The sequence below is a fragment of the Pan troglodytes genome, chromosome 13, assembly GCF_028858775.2.
Source record: "Pan troglodytes isolate AG18354 chromosome 13, NHGRI_mPanTro3-v2.0_pri, whole genome shotgun sequence".
NCBI lineage: Eukaryota > Metazoa > Chordata > Mammalia > Primates > Hominidae > Pan > Pan troglodytes.
The window spans coordinates 62,528,330-62,546,113 of record NC_072411.2 but is presented as its reverse complement, the minus strand read 5'-3'; the positions used below and the strand labels follow the sequence as shown (position 1 = coordinate 62,546,113).

General features: G+C 40.0%; 1 protein-coding gene across 10 annotated transcripts in view; it reads left to right on the top strand.

The window, feature by feature from the left end:
* The first annotated feature begins 1,401 nt into the window (after positions 1-1,401).
* The window catches only part of RBMS1 (RNA binding motif single stranded interacting protein 1), a 218,854-nt gene continuing 202,471 nt past the window's right edge, over positions 1,402-17,784 (top strand). For 2 of the 10 annotated variants that reach the window (XM_515853.7, XM_009443566.5), the window contains exon 1: positions 1,498-2,033. In XM_515853.7, the coding sequence (XP_515853.3) occupies positions 1,959-2,033 (75 nt within the window). In that variant the 5' untranslated portion in view covers positions 1,498-1,958. Of the gene's footprint in view, positions 2,034-2,094; positions 3,151-17,784 lie in introns of those variants that run through there. The other 8 variants (XM_054679068.1, XM_054679067.2, XM_009443570.5 and 5 more) reach the window with 7 other exon arrangements.

Sequence of the window (17,784 nt, the reverse complement as noted above, 5' to 3'; positions counted from 1 at the left end):
TCAGGTCTGCATGCACCTCAACAGTGCCTACAATATAGCAGACACAGTAAATATTAGCTTCCTTGTAGGATTTTACATAGGTAAATGAGAGGGACATGATTTGCCTCCTGGCAGAGCCAAAATGTTCTCACCTATACTTATATTTATTTTGTTTTTGTCAAACATGTAAGATCTAGAAATTTGTCTAAACCATAGAACGATTATAAGGGTTTCAGGTCCTTATTTTGTCATTGTTTTAAAGCATCTTACTAAACCTATTTTAAAATGTTATCATATAAAAATAATAACTGTTTAACAAAATAATGCATTCCAGTAGAGTTTAATTTACCTTGTGCTATTAACAAAAGACTCTTCAAAAACCAAAATGACAAAGTAAACAAGGTCTATTTAATAACAAACACAGTTTTTTATTACATTTTATTAGATGTGCCGGAACCCTAATTTGAGGATGCTTGCTTACCTATGCTATCCGTATGTACATTTTGGTATTAGCTCTCTTTTTGAGCTGGAATATAAAAGTCTTCTGCAGGCAGCTTCGGGGACCAATTAATTCCATTAAATTATATCTAGTTATGTAGTGAACTGAACCACTGCTGGTCTGGGGCTGTCTAGAGCTGTGACAATTAGGAGATGGAGAGAGGCAGAAAGAGAGATTGATTTTATATGTCACTGAAGCACACTGCAACAATATGCCAGCGTGACTTTCAAAATGGCCTTAAAATATTCCAAACTCAGGGAGTTTCCTTGCTCCTGAGTGGGAGTTGACAGACTGTCTGGCAGCATTAGAAAGAAGCAGAGAAAAGCTGATGTCTATATTGTGTCCTCTAATAACATTCTGCCTCTTTGCGGCATCCCCCTCTTAGAAGGATCCGTCTATTTGTTGTGAGGGGTGTGTGTGTGTGTGTGTGTGTGTATGTATGTGCTTTGCCTCCCCTTGTGCAAGGGGCATGATTTCACGTCTCACATCTGGGAAAACCAAACCGAAGGACGCTAACCCTCCCAAGGTCACCTAGATTAGTCTTGTGGCCCCGGGTCGGGGGCGGGTGGGAGGAACAGAACCCAGGTGTCCAGACTCCAGCTTTGTTGGGCATTAAATCATTTTCCTTCCCTTGTGAAAAAAAATTACTGGGCGGTGGGAAGTGAAAGATTAATCAGATTTCCTCTTTTCCCTTATTTCCCCTCCCCCTTACGAGGATAAAAACTCGGGAAAGCAAAAGAGGTGCCCGCCCTGCAGTTCTTAAGCTGGGTCCCCCCGCATTCCCCCTCCACCCCCACTCCCACTCCCATTTCCCCACCCCCGACACAAAGCGATCTGGACTCACAGGGCTTCCGCCCGTCCAACCGCGAGCCTGGGAGGTGAGGAGTGGTTAAAACTCAGCCCTCACCTCCAGCGGGTCCCGGGCTCGGCGGCGCCCAGGCCCCGCCCCCGCCCGCCCTTCCCCCACGGCCTCGGAACGCCAGCCCCTCTCCTCTCTCCACATCGGGCGCACCCACCCCAGATGCCGCCTGGCACCAAGCGCAGCCGCCGCTGCCGCACTTTCCACTTGTATTGATACCTCTCAGCCCCGCGCAGCCGGCTCGCCCGAGCGGACCGCGGCCAGCGCGCCAGCCCTTGGCAGCCCCGGAGCAGTTGGGCTCCGGGAGGAAACTCCTTGGGAGCGCCCTGTCCGGGGTGCCCTCTGCGCTCTGCAGTGTCTTTCTTTCTGCCTGGGAGGAGGAGGAGGAGGAGGAGGAGGAGGAGGAGGAGGAGGAGGAGGAAGAGGAGGAGGAGGAGGAGGAGGAAGAGGAGGAGGAGGAGGAGGACGTCTGGTCCCGGCTGGGAGGTGGAGCAGCGGCAGCAGCAGCAGCAGCAGCAGCCGCCGCCGCCGCCGCCGCCGGAAAGGGAGAGGCAGGAGAGCCCGAGACTTGGAAACCCCAAAGTGTCCGCGACCCTGCACGGCAGGCTCCCTTCCAGCTTCATGGGCAAAGTGTGGAAACAGCAGATGTACCCTCAGTACGCCACCTACTATTACCCCCAGTATCTGCAAGCCAAGGTAAAGGGGCGCCGGGGAGAGGTGACGGCCGGAGGAGGGGGCCCGGGGACGCGCGCAGGGTCAGGCCTGGGGAGGGGGGCGCGCGGCGAGCCCCCGCCACCCCCGGGCGGAGTTGCTGGAAGGTTGCTAACTATAGCGCCGGCCTGGGCAGAGCCGGGCGGCGCGCGGGGCGGCGGCTTCCCTGGGAGCGGAGTGCGGGGATCGGGTTACAGAAAGCCGCGGGGGGAGAGACTAGACAGGAAAGAGCCACCAGCCCCTTCCTGGCCCGGCCAGCGGGGAGGGTCGTGGGGTCGAGCGGCACCCCTCGCCGAGCCCTGGCTGGCCGGCGGCCGTCGCCTGGTGTGCGCGTCTGGATCCGCTGGTGGCCCGGCTTTTCGACCCCTTCTCCAAGGGCCTCGCCCTGTAAGCTGTAACTCTTCGCTCCCCTCGCCGTGGCGCGGAGCCTCCCGCCCCCCAGGGACGCCCCTCCACCTCCCGCGCACGCGATGACTGGGGCTGGAGGGGCGGCGGGGCCGGGATATTTTCTTCCCCGCCTCCGGCCCTGAGCGCCCGCCCCTCGCCTCTGATCTTTGTGCGGTGTGGCACTTCACCTGGTTACTGATTTCTACGTTTACGCTGGTGTTTTGGGTAGAAAAGTGGCCAAAGTTCACTCGCGTTCATTGATGTCCCTTCTAATCTCTAGAGGTTTTGCAAAGGAGGGATAATGGGCAGATTTCAGTGCAGAGAAAGAAGTGACTTCGTGCTTGGTTAAAAAAGAAACAAAAACAAAACTAGCTTATATGTTTGCCACAGATCGATTTCCAATGTTGCTTTTTAAAAAGTGACCTCGGCACACTCTTGGGTAACAACAGCTGATGACATGTAGCCATACAAATTGCGCCTGGCTTTCTAGGGACCCTGGGTACTTTGTTAGTGGGCCTATCTTATTTTTACAATAAGAATTTGATGCCTCCCGAACTCATTTAAAAAAATTATTTGGGCCATGAAGACTGGAAATTTCACTGCTTTGGAAGCAGCCGCCAGAATCTGGGAGGGTGGAAGTTGGACGCAGCAGCCTTCTTCAGCCATTAACATCTATCACAACTCTGGGTGCCCTTCTAGATCACAAAAGAATCAGGTATGGATGCAGTGTCCGAACTTTCTTTGGGAGGTCGTAATCATGCTCTGCTTGCTGGTAGTTGGGCATTTCCGGCCTGGTACAAAGAATCTCTGATTCAGCCTTTTCTTTCTTAGAATGTGTGTGGTCCACGTTTTCATGTACTTACGACATAGCCCTGTATTTGTCTACGTAAAAAGGACACTTGTCAGTTTCGAGGCCAGAAATGTCCTAGCAATCCCGGGCCTCATTTTCACTTCCCCCAATTCCCACTTTACTTTGGGTCACCAGAAAGCAGCAAGATGGTAGCAGCAAGGATACCCCTTATTCATCTCTGTGTAGTTCTCACAGTATTTGTTTTCAGGAACTTGCAGGAGATGCTAGTTTTCTGTGAGCTACATGGTAGCTGTTCAAAGAAATTTTGTGGCATAATCAATGCACTACCTTTCAGATATCTTATATATTTAATGCACTTGTTTAAATTATGCAGCATTGAGTGCCTAAAGGACAGCTTATTCAACACTTAACAATATGAATAATAAATACACCCACTCAGGTGAGGAAGAAAAAAAGCCATGTTTCTACAGGCACATTTACCTTAGTAATTTTTATATACCATTAGTAAGTTAGAAACCAAGTCCATACCATTTAATGTAGCTAATGCAATGCCATTTGGCTTTTTTGCCCTGTAAATAATTGAAGAGAGAGACAAACGGCAAGAGCCTGCTCTAGTAATTAGGGTCGGATCCCAGAAAGCTTTACGGCCCATTTTCTGAAAGTGTGCTTCCTGCATAAAGCATTTAATATTGATTTGTGTTGCGGTAAATGACATTCTCAAAACATTTTGCTAATTCTACAATTAAATCTGAAATCCTATTATTCGGAATTCCTTTGTTTCTGGAGAAAGGTATACATACTCACTTGACCTATATAACATGGTATTAAAGTTTGGTAATTAAGTCTAAATTCCCTGTTGTACAAGTATCTTGATTATCTCAGAAGGGGACATCTTCTAAAAATGGCACGTGACTAGATGCAAATTTTAGGTAAGCAGAGTTCGGAACAGGCAGCCCTTTTTTTTTCTCTCGCTTATGTATCTGTTGGTAGCATGGTAGTAATGTTGAATCATTTAAAAAAAAAGTAGACTTTGATTTGTAGTTAGTTTAAAAACAAGTGTTGCCTAATCTACCTAAAGAGTTAATAAACTCTCTTAGGATCTGCTGTCTGTCATGATTCTTGCCTCTGTGTGTGCTTTAACCTTCCGAAAATATGGGATAGAAAACATCACTCTGTTTAAAGTACAGTGATGTGTTTGCTAGGCAGAGTCATTTTGAAACTTCTGTTTGGAAGCTATATCAAAAACTGAAGAATGGCATGGTCATCTAAAAAGTGATAGCTAATTTGTACTCAAGAGATAGATGTGATTTTCTCAAATCTGATTCTTTTAATCAGAAGGAACAGATAATACCAGGTAAAATGGAACTTAACAGTTTGTTTTGTTACCATACTTTTAAAAGTTATATATGCCAAACCATTCTTCTTGTTTTAGTGATCCAGTCTATTTTGGTAAACTTATTTTGTAATTTTCCCCATAAAAACATACTAGTTACTTCCACATTTTATTAATAAAAAAATACCATCCGTTGGGCTATATTGGAGCAAATGACCATATTGGTATGCTTTGTACTTTGACAGAAAGAAAAAAAATCATTAGAAAAAGTAATATGTCTCCATGAAACGTAAAATAAACTTGAGTGTACTATGGAAGAGCAGGACATGAGTGGAAATGAATGAGATTGTATAATATTCATAATACCTTGGTGTAGAGTTACATAAATTTCAAGTAACCTGATTTCACATGCTGTTGGTTTTTTTTTTTTTTTTTTTTGTATTTCTCAGTGAGGATGGTCTTATCACAGCAGGTTCTTTTTATCAGCTGACACATTCATTCTGAAATGTAGCTTGATGTAGCTTTATAAACATAACCACATATTGTCCTAAATAATTTTCTCAATTTTAAAATGACCTATGCTGTATTATATTAAATTTAATATCCATCTTTTAGCTACACAGAAAAAAGATGTTGATTAACATATTTTAACTTAAAGATTTGTATGTACACATTTTCAACCAGTGGCTGCATTAATTTCACTTATTGTAAAAGCAACCCTTGAATTATGGTCTGTTTATTTCAAAGATACTACAACATACATTATTGCCAGTGCATGTATGTAAATAGTTATGGAGATTGAAATACTCTGTTTCTTTTGAAGAAAGGGAAGTACAAAATTTTCTTTCCATGATTAGTTAGCTACATATTTTGTACCAACTGAAAGCAATTTGGGACAGTTGTAATCTTTATTCACATAGTTCTAAGAATATATTTCTATAAAATTAATGGAAAGCTTGATTTTTTAAAGTTTTTGTGTATGAAGAAGTATTGTTTTCCATGCTAAAGAAATGTCTATACGAAAGATACGTTTCTTTCTAAAACAAAACAATTTTGTTTTTACGCCATTTTTACATACGCTTATGACACAGAATATATCTGAACCTAGCTTCAGAATCTGAAAATAATAAATGATATAATTTATTCTATTAATAAAGGCTACTAGAACAAAGCAGTTTTTCTGCATTGAACTTTTGCATGCATTTTTTATTGAATTCCTTAACTCTTACTTACTTCTAGCCAAATGAATATTGTATCAATCTGTTTCTCCAGAAATTAGTAGTCCTGATTTGATACATAAAACTGTTGCATCTAATGAAGTGGAAGTACACAGGCATAATATTCAGGCATGGGGCGCTTTGTGTCATAAGAAGTAACCACATTTATGATGTAAATAAAGTTTGCTTAAAATATGTCAGTTTGGTAATGCAGTATTTTACACTGATGAATCAACCTTATTTCCTTAAGTGAGTGGGGTATTATATATGACTATCTGGAAGTGGTATTGAAAGGCTGAAGGACATGTAACTATTAAAATGAAGATGCATTACAATGCAACAGTGTAGCACCCTTCTCTTCCAATAGCTATTTCTTTTGAATTTCCCATACAACTTTTTGTTTTTTCCCCTATGTTGGGAGCCAAATCTTAAGTTCCTTGAAGGGAAAAGGAAAAGATAGGTGAGCTAGGAAAGTATTCAGTCATTTAGTATCAGTATAACTACATACACCTTACCTCTTAGGCAATCTTGGCTTTGAGTTTAAATTCAAATGTGGGGAATTTCCATGTAATATACATTCAAGAAAAGAATTTTTACTAATATATTGCTCTGACTTTGTATTTTTAATAGTTTATTGAAACCATTTCGGCATCTAGCTTTTAAATTGAGACAGTAAAGTTTTATCCTATTTATTGGAATATTATAGAAATAATAGAATATTATAGAAATAGGAGTATGTCAAGTTACTCTCGAGTGGAAGTGTTTTATGCAATCTAAAATAGCTTATTTTAAAGAAATGTAGTAATGACATGTCAGTTGTTCAAATGCAGCACCATAACATTTGGTATAAAACCAAACCAAATATTCAAAAGTTGAACATCGGCTTGGGGATTTTATGTGGAATGAATTTAAATGTTCTGTTTCCTCTGCTGTTTTATTTATTTATTTTTGAGATGGAGTCTTGCTCTGTTGCCCAGGCTGGAGTGTGGTGGCACGATCTCGGCTCACTACAACCTCTGCCTCCCAGGTTCAAGCAATTCTCCTGCCACAGCCTCCCAAGTAGCTAGGACTACAGGCGCGTGCCACAATTCCTCCCTAATTTTTGTATTTTCAGTAGAGACGGGGTTTCACTACGTTGGCCAGGCTGGTCTTGAACTCCCGACCTCGTGATCTGCCGCCTCAGCCTCCTTTCAAAGTGCTGGGATTATAGGCATGAGCCACTGCGCCCAGCCTCTGCTGTTTTATTTTAATGAATAAATAATGAAACCTGATGGAACTCAGCTGTGCCTCATGAGAGGCAGCAATGGGACGATGGAGGTCTACCATAGGTAGTTTGGTTAGGTGATACAGAGCAAAATGTAATTTTAGAACAAATGGTGTGTGTTGAACACACACACAAATTTGAGTACATATGCAAATTTGATAATAGAAACAAAGCATTTCTTAGTCTGGTAGATATGAGGTCAATAGAAGAGTGTAGAGAGGATGGTAACAGCTAAGCCAACCACAAACTGAACATATATCTCCCATAATCTAATTCCTCAATGCATCTAGTCTCCTTAACAAAATTATGTGAATATTTTAATTTTTCAAACAAGCCCTGGAAAATAAGCATGTCAAAATGATGAGAGAAAAACAAAAAGGAGAGAGAAAAAATCAACATCTGAACCTCCTAGGGGAGAAAAGTGTATAAAATTAAGCATTGTTGTTCTCTCCCCATGTTGTCTCTTAACTAATTCTTAAATGGATGCATTTTAGAAGATTGAGAATATGTTGGACGTTGAATATGAAAACCTAGATTCTAAAAGTGAGGTTGGATGCTGATATGAACAGTTAGCTTGCATGTAGATCTGGCACTGTAAACATGCTAAATCAATGTTGGTGGGTGATTTCCTACATTCACTGTAATATCTGTGTTTTGGATTAGGTAAAGATTTAAGCTGGTAGTTGTTGTAAAATTGCTGAGGCTCATCATGAAGGACTAAAACACTAGCCAATCAATTGTATTTACTGAGTGACCCCAATACATCATTCTTTGCACTTGACATTGGGAAAGTTTAAAGAGTTGAACATCTGGTACCTGCTCTTCAGCACCTCACAAGCTACCAGGGAGGACAGAATAGACACAAGGCAAGAAATAAGCACAGAATATTTACAAAGTAGCGCACCCACGAAAGCAGCACACCAGCTGATGTCCTGGGTTTGAGTGACTGAGAAGGCACTAAGATATATGTAGGATTAAACACTTTGCCATGTCTTTTGCAAGAAAGTGAAAAGTGCTAATAAAAGCTACAATAAATCTGGGAATTTTAGAAAGACATAAGGCTTTAAATGAATAAATGAATTTTTTTACTTATCAGCATTGTTTTGCATTTTTTCTGCTGTATAAATTCTTTTAAGAGTACTTAGAATTTTAAATGAATAATTTTTTTGTACTTTATGTTAACTTCTCCTTAAAGTTTCATATTCAATTAATTTATTTCACCCTATTATTTTTCTAGTTTTATGCTTACAAATGTGCTGTTAAGCCAACCTATTAGAGGTGTGGCAGGTTGGAAATGTACTCCTTAAATGATGGCATAGTGGTTATACAGAAATATAACTTTGATTGTTTTGAGCCATTTGGAATGATGTTTATTTCTCCTAACTGATTAGCTTTGCTTCCGGCAAAGGGGAGGAAATAAGTTTGGGGTTTGTAATGCTGCTAATTAGATCATTGCTTGCCTGCAATCTACACATTTATAATGTGTCTAATGTGGGCTGGCATTTCTTCAGAAAATAAGATGTTAAAAAATTATTCCTGATCTTTAGTGGATATCTCTTTATCTGGTCATCAGCCAGCTTTAATTCTTTCAAAATAAGATATTCACCTCTGCAACTGGATCCAAGTGCTTCAGGAGTCCTGTTGTCCTCTACTTGGCCTCAATGTGGGCCCTGGAATCCATTCCTCAGGCTGCCCATTGAACAACATGCGCTATGCAGTTGGGCTGCTGGGTCCCAGATAAACAGTGATTTCAGGGAAAGATTTTGTGCAACAAAATGAGATCATTTCATAGATGTCATAAACATTTTCACTGGTCCTGAAGGAAAAATGCATCATCTTCCCAGACCCATTTCACACAATACTAGAGGTGTTTCTTCTACAAGTTGAAAAACTGAATACTTAGAATGGCAGAATTGGATGGATGCATCATAGAATGCCATGCTCCGAACTTGAGTTTCTTGGACTGGGGGTGGGGGGTGGAGGACAGGGAATCAAATTGCGAAAACAGAATTTTATATTATGAGCTTACATTTATATTATCCTCAAATAATACTATACTATTTCCCCTGTTAAATACTTTTTAAACATGATGATTTTGAGTTGCAATTGGGAGTATATTTGAATTGGAGAACCCCTAAACCCTCCCTTACCAGTAGAATTACAATGAAATATTTTCACAGTTTATATAATAAGGTCTCAGATAAAATATTTAGTCATTAGGAAAAGTAAATTATATTGATATTTGTAATATCGTCAACTTTACCTTTGTCTTCTCAACAACAATTTCGTTTCATCATCCAACAGGTTTTTGACAAATGCAGACATTTATAAAAAGAAAAATTTGCCAGAAAAATGTATTTTCAAGTCACTAGCTGAAATACTCCCACGACTCTCTTTGCCTCCTACAAAGTACAGCTCTGATTAATTTCATTGTTTCTAAAATGACATTCTTTTAAAAAGGTGCCTAATCTCAGCCTCTTTTTAGGTTTCATTCCATATGATCATTTGTATACTTCTATTTAAAAAACAATAAACACAGAAAGAATTACCTATCAGAGAACTGCCTACTAGATGATGTTTTTCTCATGCTCTATGTGATTTGTTCAAAAATTGGGTATACCTTAACTTATAAGTGAGTTGCATTTCCAACAATTTTATTCCAAACAGTTCGCTTGTCATTTGGTTATTTAAAACTTGAAATTCATTTCATAAATAAATAGTTATCCTTAATGATATGGTCCCCAGCGAACCTGTAAGAGTCTGTAAAAATAACCCACTTTATAATTCACGTATAGTTCTCTACTAACACTGCCATTGAACCAAATCACCACATCAGATGTTTCTTGGAGAGAGGGGTGAGTTTTCAGAGTTAGATTTCCAGGAACCCGTCTTTACTTTCTTTGGGTGAGTGGGAAGACAGGGTTCTTCTACAATCTTTCAACAAGGCTTTGCGCTTTTATGGCAGGGGAGGGGTTTCAAGAAGATAGGAGGTGCAGCTTGTGAAGTCACAGGGATCAGGGAGTTTGTGCTGGAGCTTCCTCTGGGGGTCCCCTGAGAGCCCTCTTCACTTCTAGACCCACTCACCTGTTTTCTTGTGCTGGCCTCAGAGATAAACTCGTTCCCTTTTCCTCCTAATTAAAATAAAATCTTTTCCTTTTAAGAGCCGAGGGTTCCTAGTACTGCTTCTCATGCTGAGCTTACCACTACTAGATTACTACAGCCTCACAGCTTTTCTTTACTCTCCTTCAGCCCTGAATCAAGCAAACATCTCTTGAGGCTGGCAACCAGAAGGAAACAAAAAGACAAAGTAAAAATTCTGTCTATCTCTTCCAATTCTCTTTTTACCTTTTCCTGGTTCGTTGATGCTTCGTAAATTTTTTTTTTTTTTTTTTTTTTAGACGGAGTCTTGCTCTGTCGCCCAGGCTGGAGTGCAGTGGCACAATCTCAGCTTACTGCAAGCTCCGCCTCCCGGGTTCACGCCATTCTCCTGCCTCAGCCTCCCGAGTTGCTGGGACTACAGGCGCCCGCCACCATGCCCGGCTAATTTTTTGTATTTTCATTAGAGGCGGGGTTTCACCATGTTAGCCAGGATGGTCTCGATCTCCTGACCTCGTGATCCGCCCGCCCCGGGCCTCCCAAAGTGCTGGGATTACAGGCGTGAGCCACCGCGCCCGGCCAATGCTTCGTAACTTTTTAGGGAATCCCCAGACCCTAGACCTCCTTGAGAATCCGATGATGGCGTACATTTTTGTTGTTGTTGTTGTTGGGACGGAGTCTCGCTCGCTCTGTCGCCCAGGCTGGAGTGCAGTGGCGCGATCTCGGCTCACTGCAAGGTCCGCCTCACGCCATTCTCCTGCCTCAGCATCCCGAGTAGCTGGGCCTACAGGCGCCCGCCACCACGTCCGGCTAATCTTTTGGATTTTTAGTAGAGGCGGGGTTTCACCGTGTTAGCCAGGATGGTCTCGATCTGCTGACCTCTTAATCTGCCCGCCTCGGCCTCCCAAAGTGCTGGGATTACAGGCATGAGCCACCGCGCCGGCCTATGGCGTACATTTTTATTAGCCTCAAATGTTTACCTAGAATCAGCCTGTGGAGCACAGGTTAAGAATCTTACCCAGGGTGGGGAGCAGTGGCTATGCCTGTAATTCCCACACTTTGGGAGGCCGATGGGGGAGGATTGCTTGAAGCCAAGAGTTCCAGACCAGCCTGGGCAACATAGTGAGACACCGTCTCTTAAAAAAAAAAAAAAGAAATTTATCCTGGAAGGAAGACAAATACTGAACAAATCTATGCTTAAGAGGATGAATCAGACAGACCAGAGATCCCTTCATGTTTTTTTCTGGGTTGTAGCTCAACAGACTCTGTGATGAAGAGCTGCACAAAAGCCAGTGTCCTGCAGAGTGGGCTTGGGTGGCATGAGGTCCATACCCCTATCCAGCAGGGTCTGAACAGTTTCAAAGTGTGTTTACTTTCTCTCTTCTTCACTCCTGCTCTCCAATTTGCTTCTTGTACTCTTAGAGTTAAGCCACTCTGGACTGACTTCTGTCCACTAACAGGTGTGTGTGATAGTGGTAGATGCACCAGTGTGACCATCGTATAAGCTACTCCCACTCCATCTGCCGGAATCAGGGACCAAGTGGGTCTGACATAATTTGGCTAAAAAATCTTTACTACCTCTTAATGCTGTAGATTACGATTAAGTATTTGCTAACAATTGCCCCTGATTTGGGTTTTCTCTTCTGATTCTTTATCCAATTTTATATGGAAATTTTAAATAAAATTTTATTTGGTAATGTATAAGTGTGCTATGGAACCATAGACTTGATGTAATACTTTGAACAAAAGTACTTAATTAGCATAATAGAAAGTATTTTTATGATAAATGTATACTCCTAATGAGATTGAAACTTAAATGTGATAAAGTCAAATAGCAAGCAGTTTACATTTTTTTCTTAACCCATGCTAAAATTGAAAATTACTTATAACCATTTTTTCTACTTTTTGAATACTAATTATTCTTTACCTAAAAAATAATCACAAAAAAGTTGTGTTTTTTCAATTGGCAAAAACCTAAAAAAAGATGTGTTTCTTATTTGGTAATAGTTTATCAGACTTTAGGTTTAGCAGAAGAAATCTTTAACCTTGATTTTGTTTGCTTTTTTTTTTTTAAGAGAGATTATTTTTTAACCTACAAATAGGATTTAAACTGACAGTGGGTGATATCTGGTGTTCTTTTCTACCTCTCTGTCTCTGTCACAAAATTCAAATACATGTTTCAGCAGTACAGGATGTTCTTCAGTACACATCCTTTGAGCCTTCAAAATTTCATTTGACTGTGTGGTCTGACGATAGCATGTTGAGATAAGTACATTGTGATAGTAATCTGTGCCTGAGCCCTGATGAGCATCTGCTTTCTAGGGCGCCACAACAGCACCTTTCTTTGTTTCCTCTTCCTTTGCTTCTTTGATTTGAATCTTGTTAAATCCTGCAAATGGGTCATTTTTGTTTGTTTTTCAGTATGCAAATCCTCCTAGCTCCCTTTTTTGGGGAAAAAGAAGCCAGATATTTTAAATATAAGTGAATGCACTGGGAATTTTAAAGGAGTTTCAGGAAGTGCACAGCCATAGTTCTTCTATTAGCAAATCAGACATATTATTCTAAAAATCATCTAGTTAAGTTGATACAAATGGAAATACCTGGTCAGTTTAATTAAATTCAGTAAATACTTACTGTCCAGGCATGGTATTAGGCCCTGGAAGGTGTGATATGTAATTAAAACATAGTGTGCATCGTCACAAAGTGCAGTGGAATAATTTTATTTGTTTATTTAAAACTTATATAGTGCACAAATTTTAAATCTGTAGGTTGATATACTCATGTAATAACCACTCAGGTGATGATATAACATTTCCAGAACCAGACAGCATCCTCACTTGTACCCACTAAAGGTAACTACTAGTGTGACTTCTATCTTTGTTGGTTGGTTGTATCCATTCTTGTACATCATAAAGATGAAACCATATTGTATGTATCCTTTTGTGTCTGGCCTCCTTAGCTCCTTATTATTTTGGTTTGAGTCATCGATGTTGTTATGTGTGCAGTTGGTTCTTTTTTTAATGCTATGTGTATTGGATTACAGGATATATTGTATCAAAATTTATCCATTATATTATTAATGAGCATTTGGATTATTTCAATTTAAGACTATTTTGAATACAATTACTGTAATTGTCTTGTTCATATCATGTGTTCAACATATGCACTTACTCCTAAGAGAGGAATTTGTAGGTCATAGGATATGTGTATGTTCAGCTTGGGTAGACACTACCAGTTTTCTCCTGCCAGCAGGGCATGAGGAATCTAATTGCTCTATGTCCTCACTAAAACTTGATATTGTCAGTCTTTTAATTTTAGCCCTTCTGGTGAGTGGATATCTCATTGTGGTTTTAATTTGCATTTTCCTGATGATTAGTGATGTTGAGCACTTTTAAAAATATATTCATTGGCCAATTAGATATCCTCTTTTGAGAAGTCTTTTGCAAATTTTTTGATCATTTTTTAAAAATAACAACTTTATTGGGATATAATTTACATACCATGCAATTCAACTTTTTGTTCACTTTTTAAATTGGGTTGTCTTTTTTATTGGTTTGTAGGTTTTAAAATATATTTTGGATACAATCCTTCATCACACATATGTATGAAAATATCTTCCCTTAATTTTCAGTTTTCCTTTTTACTCTCTGATTGATAGTTTTAATAAATATAAGTTCTTAATTTTAATGAAGTAAAATTTACCAATCTTTTATAATTGCTTTTCGTGTCTGTTTAAGAAATCTGCTTACTTTAAGATTGTGAAGTTTTTTTTTTTTTTTTACATATCCTACTAGAAGCTGTGTTTTATCTTTCACATTTAGGCCTGCAATCAATTTCCAGTTAATGTTTGTGTTTGGTGTGGATAGCATCAAGATTTGTTATTGTTGTTTGTTCCACCTCGCCCACCCCCGGTGCCCCAGTATGGCTGTTAATGATCCAGCCTAATTTATTGAAAAGACATTTCCTTCTTTGAATTTCATTGTTGCCTTTGTTGTAAACTAGGTGAACATGTTTGTGTGGTTCTTTTTCTGGACTCCTGCTTTTTTTTTTTTTTTTTTTTTTTTAAGGCAGTCTCACTCTGTTGCCTAGGCTGGAGTGCAGTGGCGTGATCTAGGCTCACTGCAACCTCTGCCTCCCAGGTTCAGGCAATTCTCATGCCTCAGCCTCTTGAGTAGCTGAGATTATGGGTGTTTGCTACCATGCCTGGGTAATTTTTTTGTATTTTTAGTAGAGATGGGGTTTCGGTATGTTGGCCAGGCTGGTCTCGAACTCCTGGCCCCAGGTGATCCGTCACCTCGGCCTCCCAATGGATTCTTGCTCTGTTTCATATGTATCCTTGTGTCAATACTAATTACTGTAGCAATATAGTAAGTGCATATTCTCCAAAGTGGTCTTAACTATTCTAGGTTCTTTGCATTTCCTTATAAATTTTAGCATCGGCTTGTCAATTTCCATAAAAATAAATCTGCTAGGATTTTTATTGGAATCATACTCAATCTATACATCAATTGGGGGAGAATTGATATATTAACACTAATGAATCTTCCAAACTTTAAGGATGGTATATCTCTTATTTATTTATGAATTTACCCCTTTAAGTAATTAATAATAAAACACAATGAGAAGTTATTGTTTTAAGTACTTGTTTCTTAAATACATCCAATGATTTCCTCAAGATCTGTATTATGGTAGTTGGCATAGGTTCTATGAAGAAAATAATTCTTTTGAAGAGAGAGAGTATGTTTATTATCACAGATCAAAATTAATTTTGAAAAGGAGCTTGCCACTGAAACCTACTCTTTAAGAACAGATGATGTTCTTTTTGATTTTTCTTGCATGCATGTCAAAATATAACTGTATTTCCCCTTTATACTCTTTATTCTCTTTGTTTATTTGATGGCTTTGTTTATTTGATGTTGTTGTGACACCCCATCACCCTGCCTTATATGTTTATAAACATAATAATAAATTGAAAATTAGTTTTTTTTGGAGGATTTTCTGACATCTCTTATGATTTTTTAATATGCCCCTGATATTGTGAAAGCAAAGATTGGGAATTGCTGCTTAGATACCAACTTCTAAGCAATAAAACATGCTGCTCAATGGGCTTCAGTTCCTTCAAATCTTTTCTTAAATGTTTCAAAAATCTTATATATATATGTATTTTTTTCATGCTTTATATTGAAAGTTTTAAGCTTTGATTATTGCCATATTCAGCTAGCCAAAAACAACTACATAGAACCTTCAAAGCTTATTGATTCTGGCTAGGTTAGCCTAGGTTGAGTAGGAGGTTGAATAGATGACTTCTGAAGTTCCTTCAACTCTAAATTTTATGATTCTGGGAATTTATAACATCCAAGAATCACAGAATGTTAGAATGGGAAGGAACTTTAAGATCATCTAGTCTAAGCCACTCATTTTACAGATGAGAAAGGCTACCCAGAGTGTAGAGACAGAAGCAGAGCTCTAGGGAGGCAGAGAGAGGGGAAGTGGCAGAAGGGCCAGAGCTGGGGAGGGTCTGGGCATAACCTCACAGGAGTGGTCAGTCCATGGCCTGCAGAGGAAAAAGGGAGAAGGGAGACCACACAGGAGCTTCAGCATCACTCCAGGAAACTGATCACAGGTTGGATGGGATGCGAATGGGGCCAGTGGCACCAGCTGGTGTCTGAACAGGAATCAGTAATGGTCACTCTGTCTGAGGTCACCTGGCAGTCAGGGCCGGCCAGACTTTTGTGCTTTCTACAGCTAGCATAGCTGCTTCTCATGGTTTGGCAGAACAGCAGCATCCAGAGCTGATTCTGCCTTGCTCTCACGTGTCTAACCTGTTGTAGATGAGCTGGGTAGCCCAGAGCTGCGCCCTGCTCACCCTCCACGGCCCCTGGCCTATTCATGGCCTTGTTGTGTTTCTGAAGTCTGTCTTTGCCACATTCCTAAAGATTTTTGTTGTTATGGCTGTGGGCCCAAAACCCTCTTCACTTTTTCAGCATGCCTGGAATTTTCCCAGATGGGCCGGATGGACTCTGCTTCATTCTTGGTAAAGTTTCTCTATCCTGCCATCACTACCTGTTGTAATTAGTTTGGTCAACAACAACAACAACCCAGTGAGGCTCTGATTAAACACCACCTCTCTCTGTTGAAGCCAACCCTTTCGTTCACCACGCTGATGGGAACCACCTTCCTAATGCCAAGCACTCCACACCGGTCTCTGTTTTTTTCCCTGCGCTATCTGAATACACTTGGCAGGTGGGCAGCCTTCAGGAATCATCATACAATTAGGCTTCAGGAGCTCTGTTTTAGTCAATTATGTGGATAACCTTGGAAAAACAAAATGCACAGTAGGTGGCATCAACAAGCTCGTTGTGCCTTTGGGCACAGCTTTTCCCTCGTGCTGTTTGGATCATATACTCATTAAGTCCACCCGCTGAAAATGTCACAACTGGCTGTGTGCCATGCATTAGGAAAATCAAATACAGGAGAAATTGGGATATATTGAGCAAATAAGAGAGAATGATTTTTCCACAATTTACAAAAGATTTACCAGTAAAAATGCCACCTTAGTTCATTTACATATTTCAAAGATGATTACAGGTCACTAACTCTTTGATAGAAAGTATAATTTAAACTTAAGCTATCAGGAACCATGGCATACTAAAGATTAATTAGATATTAGGAGAAATGCTTTGTGCAATTTCCTAAGTCTTTTGAAAAGGATGAGTTTGTTTTATTACATTTGATTTTCACCCAGCTTCTTAGGATTGTATGATTGAGTAAAAGCAAGGTACAATTGTAGCTAGCTTTGTTTGTTTGTTTTTGTTTATTTCTCACTGTTTTAAGTGTCCTTTGCCCTGGTTGGTTCAAAACTTTTCTTCCCGTAAGTGTGTGTGACCATAACTGGTGAATTCTCGAAGTGTTGGGATACACAGAAGGAAAGGACCGTGGACAATTTAAAATCGTGCTATCTGTAAGAAAACCTAAGTTGTATGTGTACCATTATTATTTGACAAGTGTCATAGTCAAGGAGGTCTCCAGTGAGGAAATGTGTTTTAAGAATGGGGAGAGACATGCCTTTGTAGACAGCATGCAGTGCCTTTTTGGTAGAAGAGCAGTTGGCCCGCTAGGACTAGAAGATTGGTTGGAACTGAGAGAATCATCTTAAACAACATACTGAGCCAAAACATTTTTTGATGTTAATAATATTCATGTGTAAATAGATTGTTTCAAATCTCTCCGAAAGCATAGCGGTAGCTTTGTACTTGGACTTCCTTTACTTGTTTAATTTTCAATGGTGAAAGATGGGCATGATGAACACCTTAAAAGTCATGTGGATTATTTTTCTGAGTTAAAAATGTATACATTCAATCAGAAAGATATAAAGTCTAAAAGGAAAGTGAGGGTCAAATAAGCAGATGAGGAATTATTATCCCTGGAAATACAGGGAATTTTCTTGTTGATACAAGTTTACTTCCTAAAATAAAAGTTTCTGGTTTTAGTACCTTTCATCAAACTTTCTTAATGTATTAGGAAGCTTTTAGCACAGTTTACCCACGTTCTCTTAGAATCTGCAGGCAAATTAAAAAAAAAAAAGCCAGACATGGTGGCATACATTTGTGGTCACAGCTACTTGGAGG